The following is a 25,000-nucleotide window of genomic DNA, read 5'->3' as shown; positions in this document are numbered from 1 at the left end:
GGCGTAGGATGAAGATGGTCTCTCTCAAACAACCCTGCAACCAAATAACAAAGAGTCTCTTGTGTCCCCAACACACCCAATACAATGGTAAATTGTATAGGTGCACTATTTCGGCGAAGAGATGGTGATACAAGTGCAATATGGATAGTAGATAATGGTTTTTGTAATCTGAAAATATAAAAAGAGCAAGGTAACTAATGATAAAAGTGAGCGTAAACGGTATTGCAATGCTAGGAAACAAGGCCTAGGGTTCATACTTTCACTAGTGCAAGTTCTCTCAACAATAATAACATAACTGGATCACATAACTATCCCTCAACATGCAACAAAGAGTCACTCCAAAGTCACTAATAGCGGAGAACAAACGAAGAGATTATGGTAGGGTACGAAACCACCTCAAAGTTATTCTTTCCAATCAATCCGCTGGGTTATTCCTATAAGTGTCACAAACAGCCCTAGAGTTCGTACTAGAATAACACCTTAAGACACAAATCAACCAAAACCCTAATGTCACCTCAAGTATCTGTGGGTATGACTATACGATATGCATCACACAGTCTCAGATTCATCTATTCAACCAACACATAGTACCTCAAAGAGTGCCCCAAAGATTCTACCGGAGAGTCAAGACGAAAACGTGTGCCAACCCCTATGCATAGATTCCCAAGGTCACGGAACCCGCAAGTTGATCACCAAAACATACATCAAGTACATCAATAGAATACCCCATTGTCACCACGGGTATCCCACGCAAGACATACATCAATTGTTCTCAAATCCTTAAAGACTCAATCCGATAAGATAACTTTAAAGGGAAAAACTCAATCCATTACAAGAGAGTAGAGGGGAGAAACATCATAAGATCCAACTATAATAGCAAAGCTCGTGATACATCAAGATCGTATCACCTCAAGAACACGAGAGAGAGATCAAACACATAGCTACTGGTACATACCCTCAGCCCCGAGGGAGAACTACTCCCTCCTCATCATGGAGAGCACCGGGATGATGAAGATGGCCACCGGAGAGGGATTCCCCCTCTGGCAGGGTGCCGGAACGGGTCTAGATTGGCTTTCGGTGGCTATGGAGGCTTCTGGCGGCGGAACTCCCGATCTATTGTCGTCTCCGCTAGTTTTAGGGTATATGGATATATATATAGGCGGAAGAAATGCATCAGGGGAGCCATGAGGGGCCCACGAGGGTGGAGGGCGCGCCCAGGGGGGTGGGCGCGCCCCCTGCCTCGTGCTCTCCTCGTTGATCCCTTGATGTGCACTCCAAGTCTCCTATATTGCTTTCTTTCCAAAAATAACTTTTCCGAAGGTTTCATTCCATTTGGACTCCGTTTGATATTCCTTTTCTGCGAAACACTGAAACAAGGGGAAAACAGAAACTGGCACTGGGCTCTAGGTTAATAGGTTAGTCCCAAAAATCATATAAAATAGCATATAAATGCATATAAAACATCCCATGTTGATAATATAATAGCATGGAACAATCAAAAATTATAGATATGTTGGAGACATATCAGCATCCCCAAGCTTAATTTCTGCTCGTCCTCGAGTAGGTAAATGATAAAAACAAAAATTTTGATGTGGAATGCTACCTAACATATTTATCCATGTAATCTTCTTTATTGTGGCAGGAATATTCAGATCCATAAGATTCAATACAAAAGTTTAATATTGACATAAAAACAATAATACTTCAAGCATACTAACTAAGCAATCATGTCTTCTCAAAATAACATGGCCAAAGAAAGTTCATCCCTACAAAATCATATAGTTTGGTCATGCTCCATTTTCATCACACAAGAATGCTCTCATCATGCACAACCCCGATGACAAGCCAAGAAATTGTTTCATACTTTAGTAATCTCAAACTTTTTTCAACTTTCACGCAATACATGAGCGTGAGCCATGGATATAGCACTATGGGTGGAATAGAATATAATGAGGGGGTTATGTGGAGAAGACAAAAAGGAGAAAGTCTCACATCGACGCGGCTAATCAATGGGCTACGGAGATGCCCATCAATTGATGTCAATGCAAGGAGTAGGGATTGCCATGCAATGGATGCACTAGAGCTATAAATGTATGAAAGCTCAACAAAAGAAACTAAGTGGGTGTGCATCCAACTTGCTTGCTCACGAAGACCTAGGGCACTTGAGGAGGCCCATTGTTGGAATATACGAGCCAAGTTCTATAATGAAAAATTCACACTAGTATATGGAAGTGACAAAACAAGAGACTCTCTATCATAAAGATCATGGTGCTACTTTGAAGCACAAGTGTGGTAAAAAGGATAGCATTGTCCCTTTTATTTTTTTATTTTTTTTATTTGGCCCCCTTTTTTGGCCTTTTTTTATTTGGCCTTTCTTTTTCTTTTATTTTTTTTGGCCTTTTTTGGACAATGCTCTATTAATGATGATCATCACACTTCTATTTATTTACAACTCAAAGATTACAACTCGATACTAGAACAAAGTATGACTCTATATGAATGCCTCCGGCAGTGTACCGGGATAGCAATGAATCGAGAGTGACATGTATGAAAAATTATGAATGGTGGCTTTGCCACAAATACGATGTCAACTACATGATCATGCAAAGCAATATGACAATGATGATGCGTTTCATAATAAACAGAACGGTGGAAAGTTGCATGGCAATATATCTCGGAATGGCTATGGAAATGCCATAATAGGTAGGTATGGTGGCTGTTTTGAGGAAGATATAAGGAGGTTTATGTGTGAAAGAGCGTATCATATCACGGGGTTTGGATGCACCGGCGAAGTTTGCACCAACTCTCAATGTGAGAAAGGGCAATGCACGGTACCGAAGAGGCTAGCAATGATGGAAGGGTAAGAGTGCGTATAATCCATGGACTCAACATTAGTCATAAAGAACTCACATACTTATTGCAAAAATCTACAAGTCATCAAAAACCAAGTATTACGCGCATGCTCCTAGGGGGATAGATTGGTAGGAAAGACCATCGCTCATCCCCGACCGCCACTCATAAGGAAGACAATCAAATAACACCTCATGTTTCAAATTTGTTACACAACGTTTACCATATGTGCATGCTATGGGACTTGCAAACTTCAACACAAGTATTCCTAAAATTCACAACTATTCGACTAGCACAATTTTGATATCACTATCTCCATATCTCAAAACAATCATCAAGTATCAAACTTCTCTTAGTATTCAATGCACTTATATGAAAGTTTTTATTATATCCCTCTTGGATGCCCATCATATTAGGACTAAATTCATAACCAAAACACATTACCATGCTGATTAGAACTCTCAAAATAATATAAGTGACGCATGAGAGTTCATCTATTTCTATAAAATAAAACCACCACCGTGCTCTAAAAGGATATAAGTGAAGCACTTGAGCAACAACAAACTACTCCGAAGGATATAAGTGAAGATCAATGAGTAGTCGAGTAATTATGCAACTATGTGAAGACTCACTAACATTTAAGAATTTCAGATCTTGATATTTTATTCAAACAGCAAGAAAAACTAAATAAAATAAAATGACGCTCCAAGCAAAACACATATCATGTGGTAAATAAAAATATAGCTCCAAGTAAAGTTACCGATGAACGAAGACGAAAGAGGAGATGCCTTCCGAAGCATCCCCAAGCTTAGGATCTTGGTTTTCCTTGAATATTACCTTGGTGTGCCCTGGGAATCCCCAATCTTAGGCTCTTGCCACTCCTTATTCCATAGTCCATCGAATCTTTACCCAAAATTTGAAAACTTCACAACACAAAACTTAACAGAAAACTCGTAAGCTCCGTTAGTATAAGAAAATAAATCACCACTTAGGTACTGTTTTGAACTCATTCTAAATTCATATTGGTGTAATATCTACTGTATTCCAACTTATCTATGGTTCATACCCTCCGATACTACTCTTAGATTCATCAAAATAAGCAAACAACACATAGAAAACAGAATCTGTCAAAAACAGAACAGTCTGTAGTAATCTGGATCAAACGTATACTTATGGAACTCATAAAATTCTAAAATAAATTGGTGGACCTGGGAAATTTATCTATTAATCAACTTCAAAAAGAATTAACTAAATATCACTCTCCAATAAAACATGGCAGCAAATCTCGTGAGCGCTAAAGTTTCTGTTTTTTTACAGCATGATCGCAAAGACTTCACCCAAGTCTTCCCAAAGGTTCTACTTGGCACAAACACTAATTAAAACATAAAGCCACATCTAAACAGAGGCAAGATGAATTATTTATTACTAAACAGGAGCAAAAAGTAAAGAACAAGAATAGGATTGGGTTGCCTCCCAACAAGCACTATCGTTTAACGCCCCTAGCTGGGCATGATGATTTCAATGATGCTCACATAAAGGATAAGAATTGAAACATAAAGAGAGCATCATGAAGAATATGACTAGCACATTTAAGTCTAACCCACTTCCTATGCATAGGGATTTTGTGAGCAAACAACTTATGGAAATAAGAATCAACTTGCATAGGAAGGTAAAACAAGCATAACTTCAAAACTTTAAGCACATAGAGAGGAAACTTGATATTATTGCAATTCCTACAAGCATATATTCCTCCCTCATAATAATTTTCAGTAGCATAATGAATGAATTCAACAATATAACCAGCACCTAAAGCATTCTTTTCATGATCTACAAGCATAGAATTTTTATTACTCTCCACATAAGCAAAATTCTTCTCATTCGGAATAGTGGGAGTATCATAAGAGACTCGAATACTATAAATTGTTTACACATTAAGAGAGTGATGTTTAGAAAAGGGGTAATCATAATCATGACAAGTTTTATAAAGATAATCACTACTTTTATAGCATAAGTATCATCACAATAATCATCATAGGTAGGAGGCATGCTATCATCATTATAAATTTGCATATCAAAACTTGGGAGACTAAAAATATCATCTTCATTAAACGTAGCATCCCCAAGCTTGGGACAAACGTTAATTGCAGCAAATATATTCTCAAAAACATCATCTTCATCAAACATAGCATCCCCAAGCTTGGGCCTTTTCATATCATAAGCATAATCACTCTCATCATTAATAGTATGGATAGCACCAATAGTATAGCAATTATCATATTCTTCCAAGCAAGTGCCAAAAATATTTTCAAGATCATAAGAAGTATCATTATCTTCCACAATTATATTTTCATGAGGCACAATAGTAATAGGAGCAGCATTATTTGGGGGAGATATCTTTTTACCTCTCTTCCTTTTTCTTTTCTTATTCTTCACCACATCATGTGTGGGTTCAATCCTCTTTTTGGAGCTCCTTATTAATGAGATTAGTTGAATAGGAGGCTCCTTCTCGTTACCTGATTCAACATAAGAAATAATAGGAGGGTATTGGGAAGTCTCTTCCCTTTCATTAGTATTCTCTTCATCTTCTATTTGTTTTCTTTTCTTTATGTAGTTGGCAATATAAGGATTTTCAATACAATTCACCGCACAATACATATAAATTTCCTCTAGATCAAAGCCAAGAAGTTTATCACAGGCAAATACTGGAAGATAGTTAGTTATACGTTTCATTTCTTCGTAACCCATAAGCAAACTAAGTTCAATATGATGTGAAAGAGAAATCAAGTCATCACAATTTTTGGAAACGATTAGATCATGAAACAATTTTCATCGGATGGTTAAATGACCACGTTCATTGCAAAGCTCACAAGTATGGCCAAGAAAATTTAAATTTTCAGCACAAACATCTAGCCTTTCTTGCAACAATTTAGTTTCTAAGTACTTATGCCTCTTGCAAAATCTATCTTCCCTAATTGGTGTGTACTTGCAAACCCAATGCACTCCACAAAAATTGACATGTTTATAGGAGACATTTTCATCATAACTAATGCAATCATCATTAGTACTATGGATATTCAAGGAATTCATACTAACAACATTGCAATCATGCTCATCATTCAAAGATTTAGTGCCAAACATTTTAATGCATTCTTCTTCTAACACTTTGGCGCAATTTTCCTTTCCATCATACTCGCGAAATATATTAAAAAGATGAAGCGTATGAGGCAAACTTAATTCCATATTTTTTGTAATTTTCTTTTATAAACTAAACTAGTGATAAAACAAGAAACTAGAAGACTCGGTCGCAAGATCTAGAGATATACTTTCAAGCACTCACCTCCCAGGCAACGGCGCCAGAAAAGAGTTTGATGTCTACTACACAACCTTCTTCTTGTAGACGTTGTTGGGCCTCCACGTGCAGAGGTTTGTAGGACAGTAGAAAATTTCCCTCAAGTGGATGACCTAACGTTTATCAATCCGTAGGAGGCGTAGGATGAAGATGGTCTCTCTCAAACAACCCTGCAACCAAATAACAAAGAGTCTCTTGTGTCCCCAACACACCCAATGCAATGGTAAATTGTATAGGTGCACTAGTTCGGCAAAGAGATGGTGATACAAGTGCAATATGGATAGTAGATAATGGTTTTTGTAATCTAAAAATATAAAAACAGCAAGGTAACTAATGATAAAAGTGAGTGTAAACGGTATTGCAATGCTAGGAAACAAGGCCTAGGGTTCATACTTTCACTAGTGCAAGTTCTCTCAACAATAATAACATAATTGGATCACATAACTATCCCTCGACATGCAACAAAGAGTCACTCCAAAGTCACTAATAGCGGAGAACAAATGAAGAGATTATGGTAGGGTACGAAACCACCTCAAAGTTATTCTTTTCAATCAATCTGCTGGGTTATTCCTATAAGTGTCACAAACAGCCCTAGAGTTCGTACTAGAATAACACCTTAAGACACAAACCAACCAAAACCCTAATGTCACCTAGATACTCCAATTTCACCTCAAGTATCCGTGGGTATGATTATATGATATGCATCACACAATCTCAGATTTATCTATTCAACCAACACATAGAACCTCAAAGAGTGCCCCAAAGATTCTACCGGAGAGTCAAGACGAAAACGTGTGCCAACCCCTATGCATAGATTCCCAAGGTCACGGAACCCGCAAGTTGATCACCAAAACATACATCAAGTACATCAATAGAATACCCCATTGTCACCACGGGTATCCCACGCAAGACATACATCAACTGTTCTCAAATCCTTAAAGACTCAATCCGATAAGATAACTTCAAAGGGAAAAACTCAATCCATTACAAGAGAGTAGAGGGGGAGAAACATCATAAGATCCAACTATAATAGCAAAGCTCGTGATACATCAAGATCGTATCACCTCAAGAACACGAGAGAGAGAGAGAGATCAAACACATAGCTACTGGTACATACCCTCATCCTCGAGGGAGAACTACTCCCTCCTCGTCATGGAGAGCGCCGGGATGATGAAGATGGCCACCGAAGAGGGATTCCCCCTCCGACAGGGTGCCGGAACGGGTCTAGATTGGCTTTCGGTGGCTACGAGTAAAGTGACTTGCCGGTAACGAGACTGAACGAGGTATTGGGATACCGACGATCGAGTCTCGGGCAAGTAACGTACCGATTGACAAAGGGAATTGTATACGTAATTGATTAAGTCCTCGACATCGTGGTTCATCCGATGAGATCATCAAGGAGCATGTGGGAGCCAACATGGGTATCGAGATCCCGCTATTGGTTATTGACCGGAGAGCCATCTCGGTCATGTCTACGTGTCTCCCGAACCCGTAGGGTCTACACACTTAAGGTTCGGTGATGTTAGGGTTGTAGAGATATGAGTATGCAGTAACCCGAAAGTTGTTCGGAGTCTCGGATGAGATCCCGACATCACGAGGAGTTCCAGAATGGTCCGGATGTGAAGAATTATATATAGGAAGTGCAGTTTCGGCCATCGGGAGAGTTTCGGGGGTCACCGGTATTGTACCGGGACCACCGGAAGGGTCCCGGGGGTCCACCGGGTGGGGCCACCCATCCCGGAGGGTCCCATGGGCTGACGTGGGGACGGGAACCAGCCCATAGTGGGCTGGTGCACCCCCCCTTGGGCCCCCGATGCGCCTAGGGTTGGGAACCCTAGGGGAGGGGGCGCCTCCACTTGCCTTGGGGGTACTCCACCCCCTTGGCCGCCGCCCCCCTAGGAGATCCCATCTCCTAGGGTCGGCGCACCCCCTAGGGGGCCTATATAAAGGGGGGGAGGGAGGGCAGCACACACCTCAAGTCTTGGCGCCTCCCTCTCCCCTGCTACACCTCTCCCTCTCGCAGAAGCTCGACGAAGCCCTGCTGCGATCACTGCTGCATCCACCACCACGACGTCGTTCTGCTGGATCTTCATCAACCTCTCCTTCCCCCTTGCTGGATCAAGGAGGAGACGTCATCCGCTCCGTACGTGTGTTGAACGCGGAGGTGCCGTCCGTTCGGCACTTGGTCATCGGTGATTTGGATCACGGCGAGTACGACTCCATCATCCCCGTTCTCTTGAACGCTTCCGCTCGCGATCTACAAGGGTATGTAGATGCACTCTCCTCTCGTTGCTAGTTGACTCCATAGATTGATCTTGGTGAAACGTAGGAATTTTTTTTGTTTTCTGCAACGTTCCCCAACAGTGGCATCATGAGCTAGGTCTATGCGTAGTTACTATGCACGAGTAGAACACAAAGTAGTTGTGGGCGTCGATATTGTCAATTTGCTTGCCGTTACTAGTATTATCTTGATTCGGCGGCATCGTGGGATGAATCGGCCCGGACCAACCTTACATGTACGCTTACGTGAGACCGGTTCCACCGACTGACATGCACTAGTTGCATAAGGTGGCTGGCGGGTGTCTGTCTCTCCCACTTTAGTCGGATCGGATTCGATGAATAGGGTCCTTACGAAGGGTAAATATAAATTGGCAATTCACATTGTGGTTTTGGCATAGGTAAGAAAACGTTCTTGCTAGAACCCTATTGCAGCCACGTAAAACTTGCAACAACAATTAGAGGACGTCTAACTTGTTTTTTGCAGCAAGTGTCATGTGATGTGATATGGCCAAAGTTGTGATGAATGATGAATGATATATATGTGATGTATGAGATCATGTTCTTGTAATAGGAATCACGACTTGCATGTCGATGAGTATGACAACCGGCAGGAGCCATAGGAGTTGTCTTTATTTTTTGTATGACCTGCGTGTCATTGAGAAACGCCATGTAAATTACTTTACTTTATTGCTAAACGTGTTAGCCATAGTAGTAGAATTAATAGTTGGCGAGCAACTTCATGGAGACACGATGATGGAGATCATGATGATGGAGATCATGGTGTCATGTCGGTGACAAGATGATCATGGAGCCCCAAGATGGAGATCAAAGGAGCTATATGATATTGGCCATATCATGTCATTATTATTTGATTGCATGTGATGTTTATCATGTTTTTGCATCTTGTTTACTTAGAACGACGGTAGTAAATAAGATGATCCCTCATAATAATTTCACGAAAGTGTTCCCCCTAACTGTGCGCCATTGCGACAGCTCGTTGTTTCGAAGCACCACGTGATGATCGGGTGTGATAGATTCCAACGTTCACATACAATGGGTGTAAGACAGATTTACACATGCAAACACTTAGGTTGACTGGACGAGCCTGGCATGTACAGACATGGCCTCGGAACACAGAAGACCGAAAGGTCGAGCGTGAGTTATAGAAGATACGATCAACATGAAGATGTTCACCGATGTTGACTAGTCCGTCTCACGTGATGATCGGACACGGCCTAGTTGACTCGGATCATGTTATACTTAGATGACTGGAGGGATGTCTATCTGAGTGGGAGTTCATTGAATAATTTGATTAGATGAACTTAATTATCATGAACTTAGTCTAAAATCTTTACAATATGTCTTGTAGATCAAATGGCCAAATTTGTCCTCAACTTCAACGCATTCCTAGAGAAAACCAAGCTGAAAGACGATGGCAGCAACTATACGGACTGGGTCCGGAACATGAGGATCATCCTCATAGCTGCCAAGAAAGATTATGTCCTACGAGCACCGCTAGGTGAAGCACTTGCTTTCCCTGCAGAACAAGACGTTATGAATGCTTGGCAGACACGTGCTGATGATTACTCCCTCGTTCAGTGCGGCATGCTTTACAGCTTAGAACTGGGGCTCCAAAAGCGTTTTGAGCGACACGGAGCATATGAGATGTTCGAAGAGCTGAAAATGGTTTTCCAAGCTCATGCCCGGGTCGAGAGATATGAAGTCTCTGACAAGTTCTTTAGCTGTAAGATGGAGGAAAATAGTTCTGTCAGTGAGCAGATACTCTTCAGATGTCTGGGTTGCATAACCGCTTGACTCAGCTGGGAGTTAATCTCCCAGATGACGCGGTCATTGACAGAATCCTTCAGTCACTTCCACCGAGCTACAAGAGCTTTGTGATGAACTTCAATATGCAGGGGATGGAAAAGACCATTCCTGAAGTATTTGCAATGCTGAAATCAGCAGAGGTAGAAGTCAAAAAGGAACATCAAGTGTTGATGGTGAATAAAACCACTAAGTTCAAGAAAGGCAAGGGTAAGAAGAACTTCAAGAAGGACGGCAAGGGAGTTGCCGCGTCCGGTAAGCAAGCTGCCGGGAAGAAGCCAAAGAATGGACCCAAGCCCGAGACTGAGTGTTTTTATTGCAAGGGAAGTGGTCACTGGAAGCAGAACTGCCCCAAATACTTAGCGGACAAGAAGGCCGGCATCACGAAAGGTATATGTGATATACATGTAATTGATGTGTACCTTACCAGTACTCGTAGTAGCTCCTGGGTATTTGATACCGGTGCGGTTGCTCACATTTGTAACTCAAAGCAGGAGCTGCGGAATAAGCGGAGACTGGCGAAGGACGAGGTGATGATGCGCGTCGGGAATGGTTCCAAGGTCGATGCGATCGCCGTCGGCACTCTACCTCTACATTTACCTACGGGATTAGTTTTAAACCTCACTAATTGTTATTTAGTGCCAGCTTTGAGCATGAACATTGTATCAGGATCTCGTTTAATTCGAGATGGCTACTCATTTAAATCCGAGAATAATGGTTGTTCTATTTATATGAGAGATATGTTTTATGGTCATGCTCCGATGGTGAATGGTTTATTCTTAATGAATCTCGAGCGTAATGTTACACATATTCATAGTGTGAATACCAAAAGATGTAAAGTTGATAATGATAGTCCCACATACTTGTGGCACTGCCCCCTTGGTCACATAGGTGTCAAACGCATGAAGAAGCTCCATGCAGATGGACTTTTGGAGTCTCTTGATTACGAATCATTTGACACGTGCGAACCATGCCTCATGGGTAAAATGACCAAGACTCCGTTCTCAGGAACAATGGACCGACCAACCAACTTATTGGAAATCATACATACTGATGTGTGCGGTCCAATGAGTGTTGAGGCTCGCGGTGGCTATCATTATGTTCTCACCCTCACTGATGACTTGAGTAGATATGGGTATGTCTACTTAATGAAACACAAGTCTGAGACCTTTGAAAAGTTCAAGGAATTTCAGAGTGAGGTTGAGAATCAACGTGACAGGAAAATCAAGTTCTTGCGATCATATCGTGGGGGAGAATACTTGAGTCACGAATTTGGCACACACTTAAAAAAATGTGGAATAGTTTCAAAACTCACGCCGCCTGGAACACCTCGGCGTAATGGTGTGTCCGAACGTCGTAATCGCACTCTATTAGATATGGTGCGATCTATGATGTCTCTTACCAATTTACCGCTATCATTTTGGGGCTATGCTTTAGAGACTGCCGCATTCACTTTAAATAGGGCTCCGTCAAAATCCGTTGAGACGACACCGTATCAATTATGGTTTGGGAAGAAACCTAAGCTATCGTTTCTAAAAGTTTGGGGATGCGATGCTTATGTCAAGAAACTTCAACCTGAAAAGCTCGAACCCAAGTCCGAAAAATGCGTCTTCATAGGATACCCTAAAGAAACAATTGGGTATACCTTCTACCTCAGATCCGAAGGCAAGATCTTTGTTGCCAAGAATGGATCCTTTCTATAGAAAGAGTTTCTCTCGAAGGAAGTAAGTGGGAGGAAAGTAGAACTCGATCAAGTATTACCTCTTGAACCGGAAAGTGGCGCAACACGGGAAAATGTTCCTGAGGTGCCTGCACCGACTAGAGAGGAAGTTAATGATGATGATCATGAAACTTTAGATCAAGTTGCTACTGAACTTCGTAGGTCCATAAGGACACGTTCCGCACCAGAGTGGTATGGCAACCCTGTCTTGGAAACCATGTTGTTAGACAACGGTGAACCTTCGAACTATGAAGAAGCGATGGCGGGCCCGGATTCTGACAGATGGCTGGAAGCCATGAAATCCGAGATAGGATCCATGTATGAAAACGAAGTATGGACTTTGACTGACTTGCCCGTTGATCGGCGAGCCATAGAAAATAAATGGATCTTTAAGAAGAAGACAGACGCGGATGGTAATGTGACCATCTATAAAGCTCGGCTTGTCGCTAAGGGTTATCGACAAGTTCAAGGGGTTGACTACGATGAGACTTTCTCACCTGTAGCGAAGCTGAAGTCCGTCCGTATCATGTTAGCAATTGTCGCATTCTATGATTATGAGATATGGCAAATGGACGTCAAAACGGCATTCCTTAATGGTTTCCTTAAGGAAGAATTGTATATTATGCAGCCGGAAGGTTTTGTCGATCCTAAGAATGCTGACAAGGTGTGCAAGCTCCAACACTCGATTTATGGGCTGGTGCAATCATCTTGGAGTTGGAACATTCGCTTTGATGAGATGATCAAAGCGTTTGGGTTTATGCAGACTTATGGAGAAGCCTGCATTTACAGGAAAGTGAGTGGGAGCTCTGTAGCATTTCTCATATTATATGTAGATGACATACTTTTGATGGGAAATGATATAGAACTTTTGGACAGCATTAAGGCCTACTTGAATAAGAGTTTTTCAATGAAGGACCTTGGAGAAGCTGCTTATATATTAGGCATCAAGATCTATAGAGATAGATCAAGACGCCTCATTGGTCTTTCACAGAGCACGTACCTTGACAAGATATTGAAGAAGTTCAAAATGGATCAGTCAAAGAAGGGGTTCTTGCCTGTATTGCAAGGTACGAGATTGAGCATGGCTCAAAGCCCGACCATGGCAAAAGATAGAGAAAAGATGAGTGTCACCCCCTATGCCTCAGCCATAGGGTCTATCATGTATGCTATGCTGTGTACCAGACCTGATGTAAACCTTGCCATAAGTTTGGTAGGAAGGTACCAAAGTAATCCCGGCATGGAACACTGGACAGCGGCCAAGAATATCCTGAAGTACCTAAAAAGGACTAAGGACATGTTTCTCGTTTATGGAGGTGACGAAGAGCTCGTCGTAAAGGGTTACGTCGATGCTAGCTTCGACACAGATCTGGATGACTCTAAGTCACAAACCGGATACGTGTATATTTTGAATGGTGGGGCAGTAAGCTGGTGCAGTTGCAAGCAAAGCGTTGTGGCGGGATCTACATGTGAAGCTGAGTACATGGCAGCCTCGGAGGCAGCACACGAAGCAGTCTGGGTGAAGGAATTCATTACCGACCTAGGAGTCATACCCAATGTGTCGGGGCCAATGACTCTCTTCTGTGACAACACTGGAGCTATTGCCCTTGCCAAGGAGCCCAGGTTTCACAGGAAGACCAGGCATATCAAGCGTCGCTTCAACTCCATTTGTGAAAGTGTCCAAAATGGAGACATAGAAATTTGTAAAGTACATACGGAACTGAATGTAGCAGATCCGTTGACTAAACCTCTCCCTAGAGCAAAACATGATCAACACCAGAATTCCATGGGTGTTCGATTCATCACAATGTAACTAGAATATTGAATCTAGTACAAGTGGGAGACTGTTGGAAATATGCCCTAGAGGCAATAATAAAATGGTTATTATTATATTTCTTTGTTCATGATAATTGTCTATTGTTCATGCTATAATTGTGTTATTCGGAAATCGTAATACATGTGTGAACACATAGACCACAACACGTCCCTAGTGAGCCTCTAGTTGACTAGCTCGTTGATCAAAAGATAGTCATGGTTTCCTGACTATGGACATTGGATGTCATTGATAACGGGATCACATCATTAGGAGAATGATGTGATGGACAAGACCCAATCCTAAGCTTAGCTCAAAGATCGTGTAGTTTGTTTGCTGTAGCTTTTCTGAGTGTCAAGTATCATTTCCTTAGACCATGAGATTGTGCAACTCCCGGATACCGTAGGAGTGCCTTGGGTGTGCCAAACGTCACAACGTAACTGGGTGACTATAAAGGTACATTACAGGTATCTCCGAAAGTGTCTGTTGGGTTGGCACGAATCGAGACTGGGATTTGTCACTCCGTATGACGGAGAGGTATCTCTAGGCCCACTCGGTAATGCATCATCACAATGAGCTCAAAGTGATCAAGTGGTTGATCACGGGATCATGCATTACGGTACGAGTAAAGTGACTTGCCGGTAACGAGACTGAACGAGGTATTGGGATACCGACGATCGAGTCTCGGGCAAGTAACGTACCGATTGACAAAGGGAATTGTATATGGGATTGATTAAGTCCTCGACATCGTGGTTCATCCGATGAGATCATCGAGGAGCATGTGGGAGCCAACATGGGTATCCATATCCCGCTGTTGGTTATTGACCGGAGAGCCGTCTCGGTCATGTCTACGTGTCTCCCGAACCCGTAGGGTCTACACACTTAAGGTTCGGTGACGCTAGGGTTGTAGAGATATGAGTATGCAGTAACCCGAAAGTTGTTCGGAGTCCCGCATGAGATCCCAGACATCACGAGGAGTTCCGGAATGGTCCGGATGTGAAGAATTATATATAGGAAGTGCAGTTTCGGCCATCGGGAGAGTTTCGGGGGTCACCGGTATTGTACCGGGACCACCGAAAGGGTCCCGGGGGTCCACCGGGTGGGGCCACCCATCCCGGAGGGCCCCATGGGCTGAAGTGGGGAGGGGAACCAGCCCATAGTGGGCTGGTGCGCCCCCCCCCTTGGGCCCCCCATGCGCCTAGGGTTGGGAACCCTAGGGGAGGGGGCGCCTCCACTTGCCTTGGGGGGTACTCCACCCCCTTGGCCGCCGCCCCCCTAGGAGATCCCATCTCCTAGGGCCGGCGCACCCCCCTAGCAGGGCCTATATAAATGGGGGGAGGGAGGGCAGCACACACCTCAAGTCTTGGCGCCTCCCTCTCCCTTGCTACACCTCTCCCTCTCGCAGAAGCTCGGCGAAGCCCTGCTGCGATCACTGCTGCATCCACCACCACGCCGTCGTGCTGCTGGATCTTCATCAACCTCTCCTTCCCCCTTGCTGGATCAAGAAGGAGGAGCCGTCATCCGCTCCATACGTGTGTTGAACGCGGAGGTGCCATCCGTTCGGCACTTGGTCATCGGTGATTTGGATCACGGCGAGTACGACTCCATCATCCCCGTTCTCTTGAACGCTTCAGCTCGCGATCTACAAGGGTATGTAGATGCACTCTCCTCTCGCTGCTAGTTGACTCCATAGATTGATCTTGGTGAAACGTAGGAAAAAAATTTGTTTTCTGCAACGTTCCCCAACAGTACAAGGGCCTGTGCGTCCGCTCGGGCTGTGGGCCAGAAGAAGCCTGTACGAAAGGCTTTACTTACTAGGGCTCGGGCTGCGGCGTGATGACCACCGAGGCCAGCATGTATTTTGGCCAAGAGCTGCCGCCCCTCCTGTTCGGAGATACATCTTTGAAGTACTCCGGTGGTGCTTTTCTTGTAGAGCTCTCCCTCGTGGACTTTATAAGCCTTAGAGCGTCGGACTATGCGATGGACCTCGTTCTGATCGTTAGAGAGATCCTGCCTATTAAGGTAGGCCAAGAAGGGTCCGGCCTATTAAGGAAGGTGTAGGCTCGGTGCTCGAGCCCCCGATGGTATCCGAATCATGTTCGGCGTCCGGGGGTATGATCAGCGCCGGACTATTATTTCCGCTCTCGTCCTGCCATACCATGGATGGTTTGAAAAGCTTCTCCAAAAAGGTGTTAGGGAGGACGGGGTCGCGTTTAGCTCCCAGACGAGCAAGGATGTCCACTTCCTGATTACTATCTCGAGCCACATGATGAAACTCGAGCCCCTCAAATCGAGCGGATATTCTAAGTATGGCATTGCGGTAAGCTACCATCTTTGGATCCTTTGCGTCGAATTCTCCATTTATTTGGGATATCACGAGGTTCGAATTCCCATGTAGTTCGAGGCGTTGTATGCCCATAGAAACGGCCATCCGGAGTCCATGCAGGAGCGCTTCATATTCGACTGCATTATTAGAATCCGTATACATGAGTTGTAATACATAACAGACTGTGTCCCCTGCACGAGATATTAGGATGACACCAGCCCCCGGTCCGGCTAACATTTTGGAGCCGTCGAAGTACATCACCCAGTTGGAGTATGTGTTGTACTCTTTAGGGAGTTCGGCTTCTGTCCATTTGGCGACGAAGTCAGCCAACACCTGAGATTTAATAGCTCGGCGTGGCTTGTATGTTATTTCGAATGCTAAGAGCTCTATAGCCCATTTGGCAATACGGTCGGTGGCGTCTCAGTTGTTTGTGATATTATTGAGTGGTACTTCAGAGGCCACCGTGATCGACCACTCTTGAATATGAATATGATGTTAGTTTACATGTTAAATATTTTAAATGCTATTTAGGGTGAAACCTTAATCAATAGCGCACGATCCATCTTCTTTCGTACCGACACTGACCCGGATTGCAATGAACACCTCATCAAAGCAAAATTGGAGAAGAAACAAACCGTCGATAACTGTGCATGTACGCATCGGCAAAATTTTGCATAAAAACAGATTTCTCATCTTATGCCAAGAGAAAGAGACACCTCAACAAGACATATTGTAGGTCTTAGTCATGGTATTGGGTTAGGGCTGTGCGATATTTTCTCCTCCAGTTGCAACACACGGGCTCATTTGCTAGTAAGGCTAATACATGCCACCGACTATCAAAAATTGGCATGTTCTAAATACTAGAGCTATGGAGAAAGTTCACCCACAACTGTCCTTACCCTTGCCCTTGTCGTCTTCGTCGCACAAGTAGCGACCAAAGACGTCGAGTCAGATCTACTCACTGTCGGAGTTGTCTAATCCATCATCGGCCTCCTCCTCTTTGGAGCAGTCTGGCGAGGGCACATACCGCCAGAGTTTGCTCCTTTTTCTGAGGGCACGCACCATCCAGACTTGCTGCTTGACGAGGATGCGGGCCTGGAGAGGCATCCTCGGTTCTGTCCGACGCGGCATGCGACTCTGCCTTCGTTGTTTGCCGCACCCTCTCCCTCACTTGGCGGGCATACCAGTCCTAGGCGCATCCATGAGCGGGCCATCTACTAGCATTGGCCTTCTACTCAGAGATCGACGTCATGGGGACGAGGCTCCACGACAGGGGTTGCGTCGCCATCCTGGAGCCGCCCGGTTGGGCATGGCGATCCGCCACGGTCCCGTGCCTCGAGCTACCGGCGTGGGCGGATTCCCGCTGTAGCAACTCGGTCCGCGGTGCTCGGGCGAATTCCTCTTGAGAGCGGCGGAGAGCCAGGCGGATGGCCAACTCCTGTGGGGACGAGGTCCCAGTCGATGAACTCGGAGTTGTCGGAATCATATCCGATGCTCGCCATGTCGAGGCCAGAGATCGCCGCAGAGGAGTTGGGGGAGGACAGACCGGTGCGGACTTGAAGTGAAGTGGAGTGGCAAGTGGCTAGGGTTACGTCTGGATGCGGATAGCATGGAGGATATTTGTTGGGTCAGGGTGGACCAACATGAGCCGGATCTGACATGGCAAACACGTCTAGGCCTCTCCCACAATCGTCTTAGATATGGGCTGGGTATAAATGGTGTCGGCCAACCCGTATGAGAGGTATGGCTAGGGATATGTGCTGGGTATAAATGGTGTCGGCCAACCCGTATATATAAGACCCGTATGAGAGGTATGGCTGGGTGACGAGTCACTGACCAGGCCGTCGGTGCAGGGCAATATAAAAGATCCGGCTGTAGCTCTAACCTGTGCACTTCCGAGTGGCCAGAGGACTTGGAAGCACTTGAGGTCTATATAGATGTCACGTGTGCTACGACCATGTTGCATGATACCAACTGTATCTCTCAAGCAGTTTCATCAATCGCTATTGCCATCGTACGATCACAGCACGCGAAGGAGAAAACGTGCCGTGAGCACACCCGGGACCTGCAAGAGACTTTCGCCGACACCCTAAATAGTTGCGTAGCTCAGCTCTGTTTCATGACAAATATAGGGGTAACTCGATGGACCAGCCACACAAACAAACAATCGTGTGTTGCCGTGCAAGCAGATGAAATCAGTTGTAGGTTTTGAATACCAAATTAGCTACAACGCTGCATCAAGAATCTTCAAATATTGCCAGAAAATACTGCAGCTTGCAGTAGAAATACACGAACAATACTGCAAAGGGTATCCAAAACTGTAATATAACCAAGTACTCAGGTCAAACCGTCAAACACAAAGTAATAGCATACGGGTAATGAGATCCAGATCCACCCTCGGAACAAGAAAATGGACGGAAATCTCTAGCTTAATTCAATAACCACAGGCTTAGCATACGGCGCAGGCTTGACTGAACACTCATCACCATCTGTCCTCCAAAAAAAAGCCTCGGCCATTTCACTTTGATGGCTGCTTCTCCTTGGTCTTCTGGATCTTCAAAACCTTCTTCACAATCTTTTGCTCTTCGACAAGGAAAGCACGGACGATCCTGTAACAAACATGTTAGATAACAGACGATAGAGAACGCTAACCCAGCAGTTACTACAAGATGCACTAACCTCTCCCTAACAGCCTGACCAGATAGAACACCACCATAAGGACGGTTCACTGTTCTCCTGTTCCTGGATAATCTGGATCTTTTGTACTCAGTAGGCCTTAGATGAGGTATCTACAACAAGTCAAACAAATATTGTTACAACTTACAATGTCAAACCACTGATATTATACAACATGAAGCAAACTTAACCATCTGTCAATAGATTGAACAAATATTTTCTAATGATCCTATATCCATGTAAATTAAATAAACTTAAAAGGGAGACTAAATAAACATACAATGGAAATTTCATCCACAAAACAGTAGTTTTATTTAAACTCCCAACCAGCAAGTCTACTTGTTCTTTTACTCGTTTTATTTAAACTCACTTAGTCCACTAGTAAATCATGGACAGTAATAAACCATAATATCAAAGGCCCTTAAACATGAAAATCAACCAACTAGCCTTAGTCATACAATCTACAGTTTTTAGGCATTACAGCCCAGATTGTTTATGCTCGCCTGCAATGGTGATAAATTGCAACTATGTCCAATGTTGCAATTAAGTTCTTCATTTATAATAGCAATCTTCCCAGCAAAATTTTCAACGTCCCCGCTCACCCTACAAAGCACAGATGGTTGCAATAGCACCACTGTTGTATGTAACCAGTTTTGCATTCGAACTAACCTATTAATAATTAATGCAGTAAAATTACTGAACTCCAGTAGCAAACGCTGCAACAACAAATACATAGAACATGTACGGCTAATGAAGCCTAAATAGATCATTACCAGAAATGATGTTAAACATCACCAATGTGTATACACGCAACATCAAAAAGACACTACAGTTAACAAAATAAAACTGCTATCATCACGCCAGAAGCATACCATCAAACAGCTATGGCATATATAAAAGACCACGGAGGTCAGAAATGAAAATTGGGCAACTCATATATCGCCAAAAGTGCTGCAAACGAAGATGAAACTACAATAGGGCAACTCGATCCACCCCAATGGTTCGGGAAGGGATCACACAGTCGCTTACCCCCTGGATCTTCTTGCCTGTGACCGGACATTTGGGTCCGCTCGCCCTCTTCTTGGTGTACTGGTACACAAGCCTCCCTCCTGCACCAATCACACAGCACGCATCATCGCACACGAGTTCACCGCAAGTACTGCCCAAGAACTCGAATCGCAGCCTGGGAATCTGCCAGAAAGCACCCGTGGAGAACGCAGATCTCACCTGGGGTTTTGACGACCCTGGTCTGGTTGGACTTGGTGGCGTAGCTGTGCCGCTTCCGGTACGTCAGGCGCTGCACCATGGCGTCGACCTCGCTGTCGCTCGCTTCTCTCTGCGGGGGGCTGGGGCGGCGGCGGCGGCGGCTAAAACCCTGGACGAGCAAAAAATTGTGGGATGGTTCGGGGAGCGCATAAAAGGGAGGGTGCGGGATACCTGACCTACATCGGACGGCTTCCGAGGCCTCGATGTAACGGGAACGGTTAGGATGGCTTGTAGAGATGGAACTGACTTTTCTCCTTGACGATCGTCCTTTTTTTCTCAACCCCATTTTCTACGGGGATCCTAGCTTTTGTTCGTTAGAAAAGCAACATTAATAAAATATCCATTGATAGGCTTGTATATGATGTTATTCCTTCTTTTATTTAATCAATAAAGCTAGCCATGATGGTCTTTCTTCAAAAAAAAAAATCCATTGATAGGCTTGTATATGGAGTGGATCCACGGTTAACCCTATTTGAAGAAAGGTATAAAAAATATTTTGTCCGGCAAAGGTCAAAAATTTATACGATGTACACTACATGAAACACTACCATGTCGTGTCACACTCGCAAACAAACATATGAGAATCTAGTCCACTTATCCTACTTGTTCGACTGGAAGATATGAAGCACATGTTACTCCTCTGTGATAAAGCAAAGGAGGTTTGAAAAAGGTTGAGGATGAATGATATTATTGATAAAGGCTGTGTGGTTGATCGTGCGGGAGAGCCGGTATTGGAATACTTACTTCTTCTATCAGACCAGGAATTGCGGATCATGGGTCATCAAAATGTGCATGAAATGATTGGTATGTCAGCTTGGTATCTATGACGGGAAAGATGAAAATTAGTGCACACAAAGACAACTCAAAATGTGTAACGGATCTCTATGGGGATACTAGCTCTTACGAAAAACTTTTTTACTCCCTCATCTCCAAAGGCCTCTGTAAACATGGGGGTGGTCTTACCTTCCGGTGGGCTTTGTGAAACTTAATGTTGATGCTTCTTTTGATCATGACCTACTCACGGGCATGATGAGGGCAGTGCTTAGAGCTGACAAAGACAAATTTATTGTTGGGGTAATGGAAAGATAGACTACTGCATGGACGTCTTGATGGCTGAAACCTTGGCATTCGAATTCGGTTTATCCCTGGTATAAAGGTAGGGATGTAATCACCTTATTATTAACTGAGACAATCTGGACGTGATTGATACCATGAAGGATGGAGGAAGGTCGGCGGGTGCGAGGGCGGCTATTTTCGGTGTTTGTTTTCACTATGCTTGTGATTTTATATTACTAGGTTCGAACAATGTAAGAGAGAAGCAAATAAAGTTGCTCATGAGCTCACTAGATTAACTAGATTTTTGTGACTTCTGGTTGGTTTGAGGAGCCATTAAATGAAAGCGTAACAATCCTCATAAATGATGCATGGGTTATTTCTGATGAACAAAACTTTGGGTTTATTTTTAAAGAAAGTGGATCCACAATTTTAGAAGACCTTTTTTGGACCCACATGATCATAGAAGACTTTGTTGCACAGTGATGTACCACCACAGTTGATACACCTTGTAACGCCCTCGATGCGGCTATAGCTCCCACGTGTCGAGGCACGACTTAGAGGCATAACCGCATTGAAAGCAATGTCGCAAGTTAGGCAATCTTCATAACATCCCATGTAATATAGATAATAAAAGGGGAGATACATAGTTGGCTTACACTCGCCACGTCAATCAAAGTACATGAATAGCATTACAACATTCAAACACTCATGGCCCGACTACGGCGCCAAAATAAAAGATAAACCCAACATGCGACACGGTCCCGATCACCCCAACTAGGCACCACTACTGATCATCAGGGAAAGACATGTAGTATCGGCGTGAGTCCTCGTCGAACTCCCACTTGAGCTCAAGCGTGTCATCTGGAGCGGAATCATAAGGCCCTGCATCTGGTTTGGAAGTAATCTGTGAGCCACAGGGACTCAGCAATCTCGCACCCTCGCGATCAAGACTATTCAAGCTTATAGGTAAGGCAAGGTAAAGTATGTGGAGCTGCAGCAAGCGACTAGCATATATGGTGGCTATCCTGTTCGCAAAAGAGAGCGAGAAGAGGAGGCAAAGCACGAGCGAGTAACTAGAGGGCATCCTGCGGCAAGCATTACTCCAACACCGTGTTCACTTCCCGGACTCCGCCGAGAAGAGACCATCACGGCAACTCACACAGTTGATTCATTTTAAATAAGCTAAGGTTCAAGTTATCTACAACCGGACATTAACAAATTCCCATCTGCCCATAACCGCGGGCACGGCTTTCGAAAGTTCAAATCCCTGCAGGGGAGTCCCAACTTAGCTCATGACAAGCTCTCACGGTCAACGGAGGAATAGACCTCCTCCCGAGACATTCTGATCAGACTCGGTATCCCGATTCTTCAAGACACTTCGACGGGTTAAAAAAAACCAGCAACACTGCCCGAATGTGCCGACAAATCCCGATAGGAGCTGCACATATCTCATTCTCAGGGCACACTCAGATGAGCCAGACGTCGGGTAGGCCAGCCCAGAGTTGCCCCTGGTAGCCCCGGACATCGCTCGATTGGACCAACACTCAGAGGAGCACTGGCCCGGGGGGGCTAAAATAAGATGACCCTCGGGCTCCGGAAACCCAAGAAAAAAAGAGGCTAGGTGGCAATTGGTAAAACCAAAGTTGGGCATTGCTGGAAAAGCTTTAATCAAGGCGAACTATCAAGGGGTTCCCATTATAACCCAACCGCGTAAGGAACGCAAAATCCGGGAACATAACACCGATATGACAGAAACTAGGGCGGCAAGAGTGGAACAAAACACTAGGCGAGAGGCCGAGCCTTCCACCCTTTACTAAGTATATAGATGCATAAAGATAACATGGCAATATAATGATATCCCAACAAGTAAATAATGTTCCAACAAGGAACGGTCTCCAATCTTCACCTGCAACTAGCAACACTATAAGAGGGGCTGAGCAAAGCGGTAACATAGCCAATCAACGATTTGCTAGGACATGGTGGGTTAGAGGTTTTACATGGCAATTTGGGAGGCATGATAAACAAGTGGTAGGCATCGTAGCATAGGCATATCAAAAGAGCGAGCATCTAGCATAGCAAAGATAGTAGTGATTTCGAGGGTATGATCATCTTGCCTGCAAAGTTGTCAGAGTTGACTGGATCCTCGATAGCAACTCAACGGGCTCCTTGTTAGCGAACTCGTCTCCCGGCTCTACCCAAACAAGACAAACAAGCAACAAGGACACAATCAACCACGTGCAGAGCTCAAACAGTATGATGCAAACATGGTATGGTATGCGGGATGCGACATGTGATGCATATGCAAGATTTGACAAGGAATGAACGAACCTGGCCTCAACATGTAAATCCAAGTGTGCCATTGGAAAGGTGAGATGAAATCGCTTGAAAACGATATAAAGAACACCGGAATCGGAGTTACCATTTGGAAATGGCAAGCAATTCAAATATGACACCGGTCTACGATTTACAACAACTAGCCATCTAAATGCAACAAGGTGAACATGCTACAGCACTCAATCATGGCAACAAAATACATGACAAGGATCCATTCATGATGCTTAACAAAAGACTAGCACTTAGCTACGGCCAATTCATCCATTAACAGGTTCAAACAAGCATGGCAAAAATGCATTTAGCAAACAGATTTCAGACTTAGTGAAATTAACACTTGTCTGGAATTTCAGATCAGATAGCACTCTTTGGAGTATGAAAACTATATGCTACAGGATCTGAACATGGCAAAGTAAAGCAAGGCATGGAGCTACTCAAAGAGCTTAACAAAAGTCCCTTAGTGACCTTGAGCCAAAAGGGATCAGAAAATACAATTGCAAGCATGTGAACATGGCAAAAAAACATAATCAGTTCTCAGACTTAGTGAAAACTGGAGCATGCTGAAACAGATATCAAGTAGGCATGTTTACGAGCTCGATGCACTCACTACAGAGCATGTCATGACAATCTAAGTATACACCCATCAAGATTACACAAAATACAAGATAGACATGGCAAGAACAATAACATAGCATGCACGGATCAACTACAACATCCTCGGCAAAATCGCCAACAAGTAGACAATCTGCCCAGATTCATGAAATGGCAAAAGTAGAGCTCGATTGACTCAAGTTAGGGTGCTCCATAATTGCAAACAAAGACATGGATGGATAGAGCACTACAAGATTAACAAAACATCCTTAATGATCATCCTCAAAAGAGGCACGGATCACTAGAAAACAACATGAACATACGGCATAATGAGATAAACAGTCCAAGGACTTAGTGGAAATGCTAAGTCCCTGAAATCAGCATTAACGAATGCACCACTTTGCAAGCTTGTGCTAGTCACCACACACATCACAAAAATACATGGGTTGCACCTCTGGATAGATGGAAAAACATACAACAAAACACATGTAGAGCTCAGGGGCATATCATGCACACATTAAACATGGCAAAAATGACAAATATCTAATTGGGGCAGCAGATCTGGCAATTATCTCAAATAGCATTCTTCTAACAGCATTTAGGGCATCAAAATGAACTCAAATGAAAATGATGCAATGAGATGAAATGATGTGCTCTCTGAGACGAACATTTTGATATGCTATATGCCCAAAACGGAGCTACGGATGCAAAGTTACGATGCAATGAACATAGCCAAAATATTAGGGTTTCGGGCAAAAAGTCAACCCGAGACGAATCTCAGATCTAGATCCGGCCGGCACGCTTTACGAGGATCACCGGAAATCACGCCAGAGACGGAGGAGGCCGGCCGGTGAGGGAGGTTGAGGAGGAGGCGCGGGCCGGGGTGGCCGCAGGCGTCGCCGGCGGGAGCGGCGCGGCGGG

At 44.1% G+C, this 25,000-nt stretch overlaps 1 protein-coding gene across 1 annotated transcript; it reads right to left on the bottom strand.

Moving 5' to 3' along the window:
* Nucleotides 1-18,379: 18,379 nt before the first annotated feature.
* Nucleotides 18,380-20,240, bottom strand: LOC119355375 (60S ribosomal protein L34-like). The gene is made up of 4 exons (XM_037622166.1): nucleotides 20,063-20,240; nucleotides 19,865-19,944; nucleotides 18,839-18,948; nucleotides 18,380-18,768 (listed from the first exon to the last, which is right to left on the bottom strand). Exons 1-4 carry the CDS (start codon nucleotides 20,139-20,141, stop codon nucleotides 18,678-18,680), a joined length of 360 nt encoding a protein of 119 aa, XP_037478063.1. The 5' UTR covers nucleotides 20,142-20,240; the 3' UTR covers nucleotides 18,380-18,677.
* Between the last annotated feature and the right edge of the window lie 4,760 nt (nucleotides 20,241-25,000).

This window comes from Triticum dicoccoides, chromosome 2A, assembly GCF_002162155.2.
Source record: "Triticum dicoccoides isolate Atlit2015 ecotype Zavitan chromosome 2A, WEW_v2.0, whole genome shotgun sequence".
Taxonomy (NCBI): domain Eukaryota; kingdom Viridiplantae; phylum Streptophyta; class Magnoliopsida; order Poales; family Poaceae; genus Triticum; species Triticum dicoccoides.
Note: the sequence above shows the minus strand (reverse complement) of the source record. Positions and strands in the feature narration are given on the sequence as shown.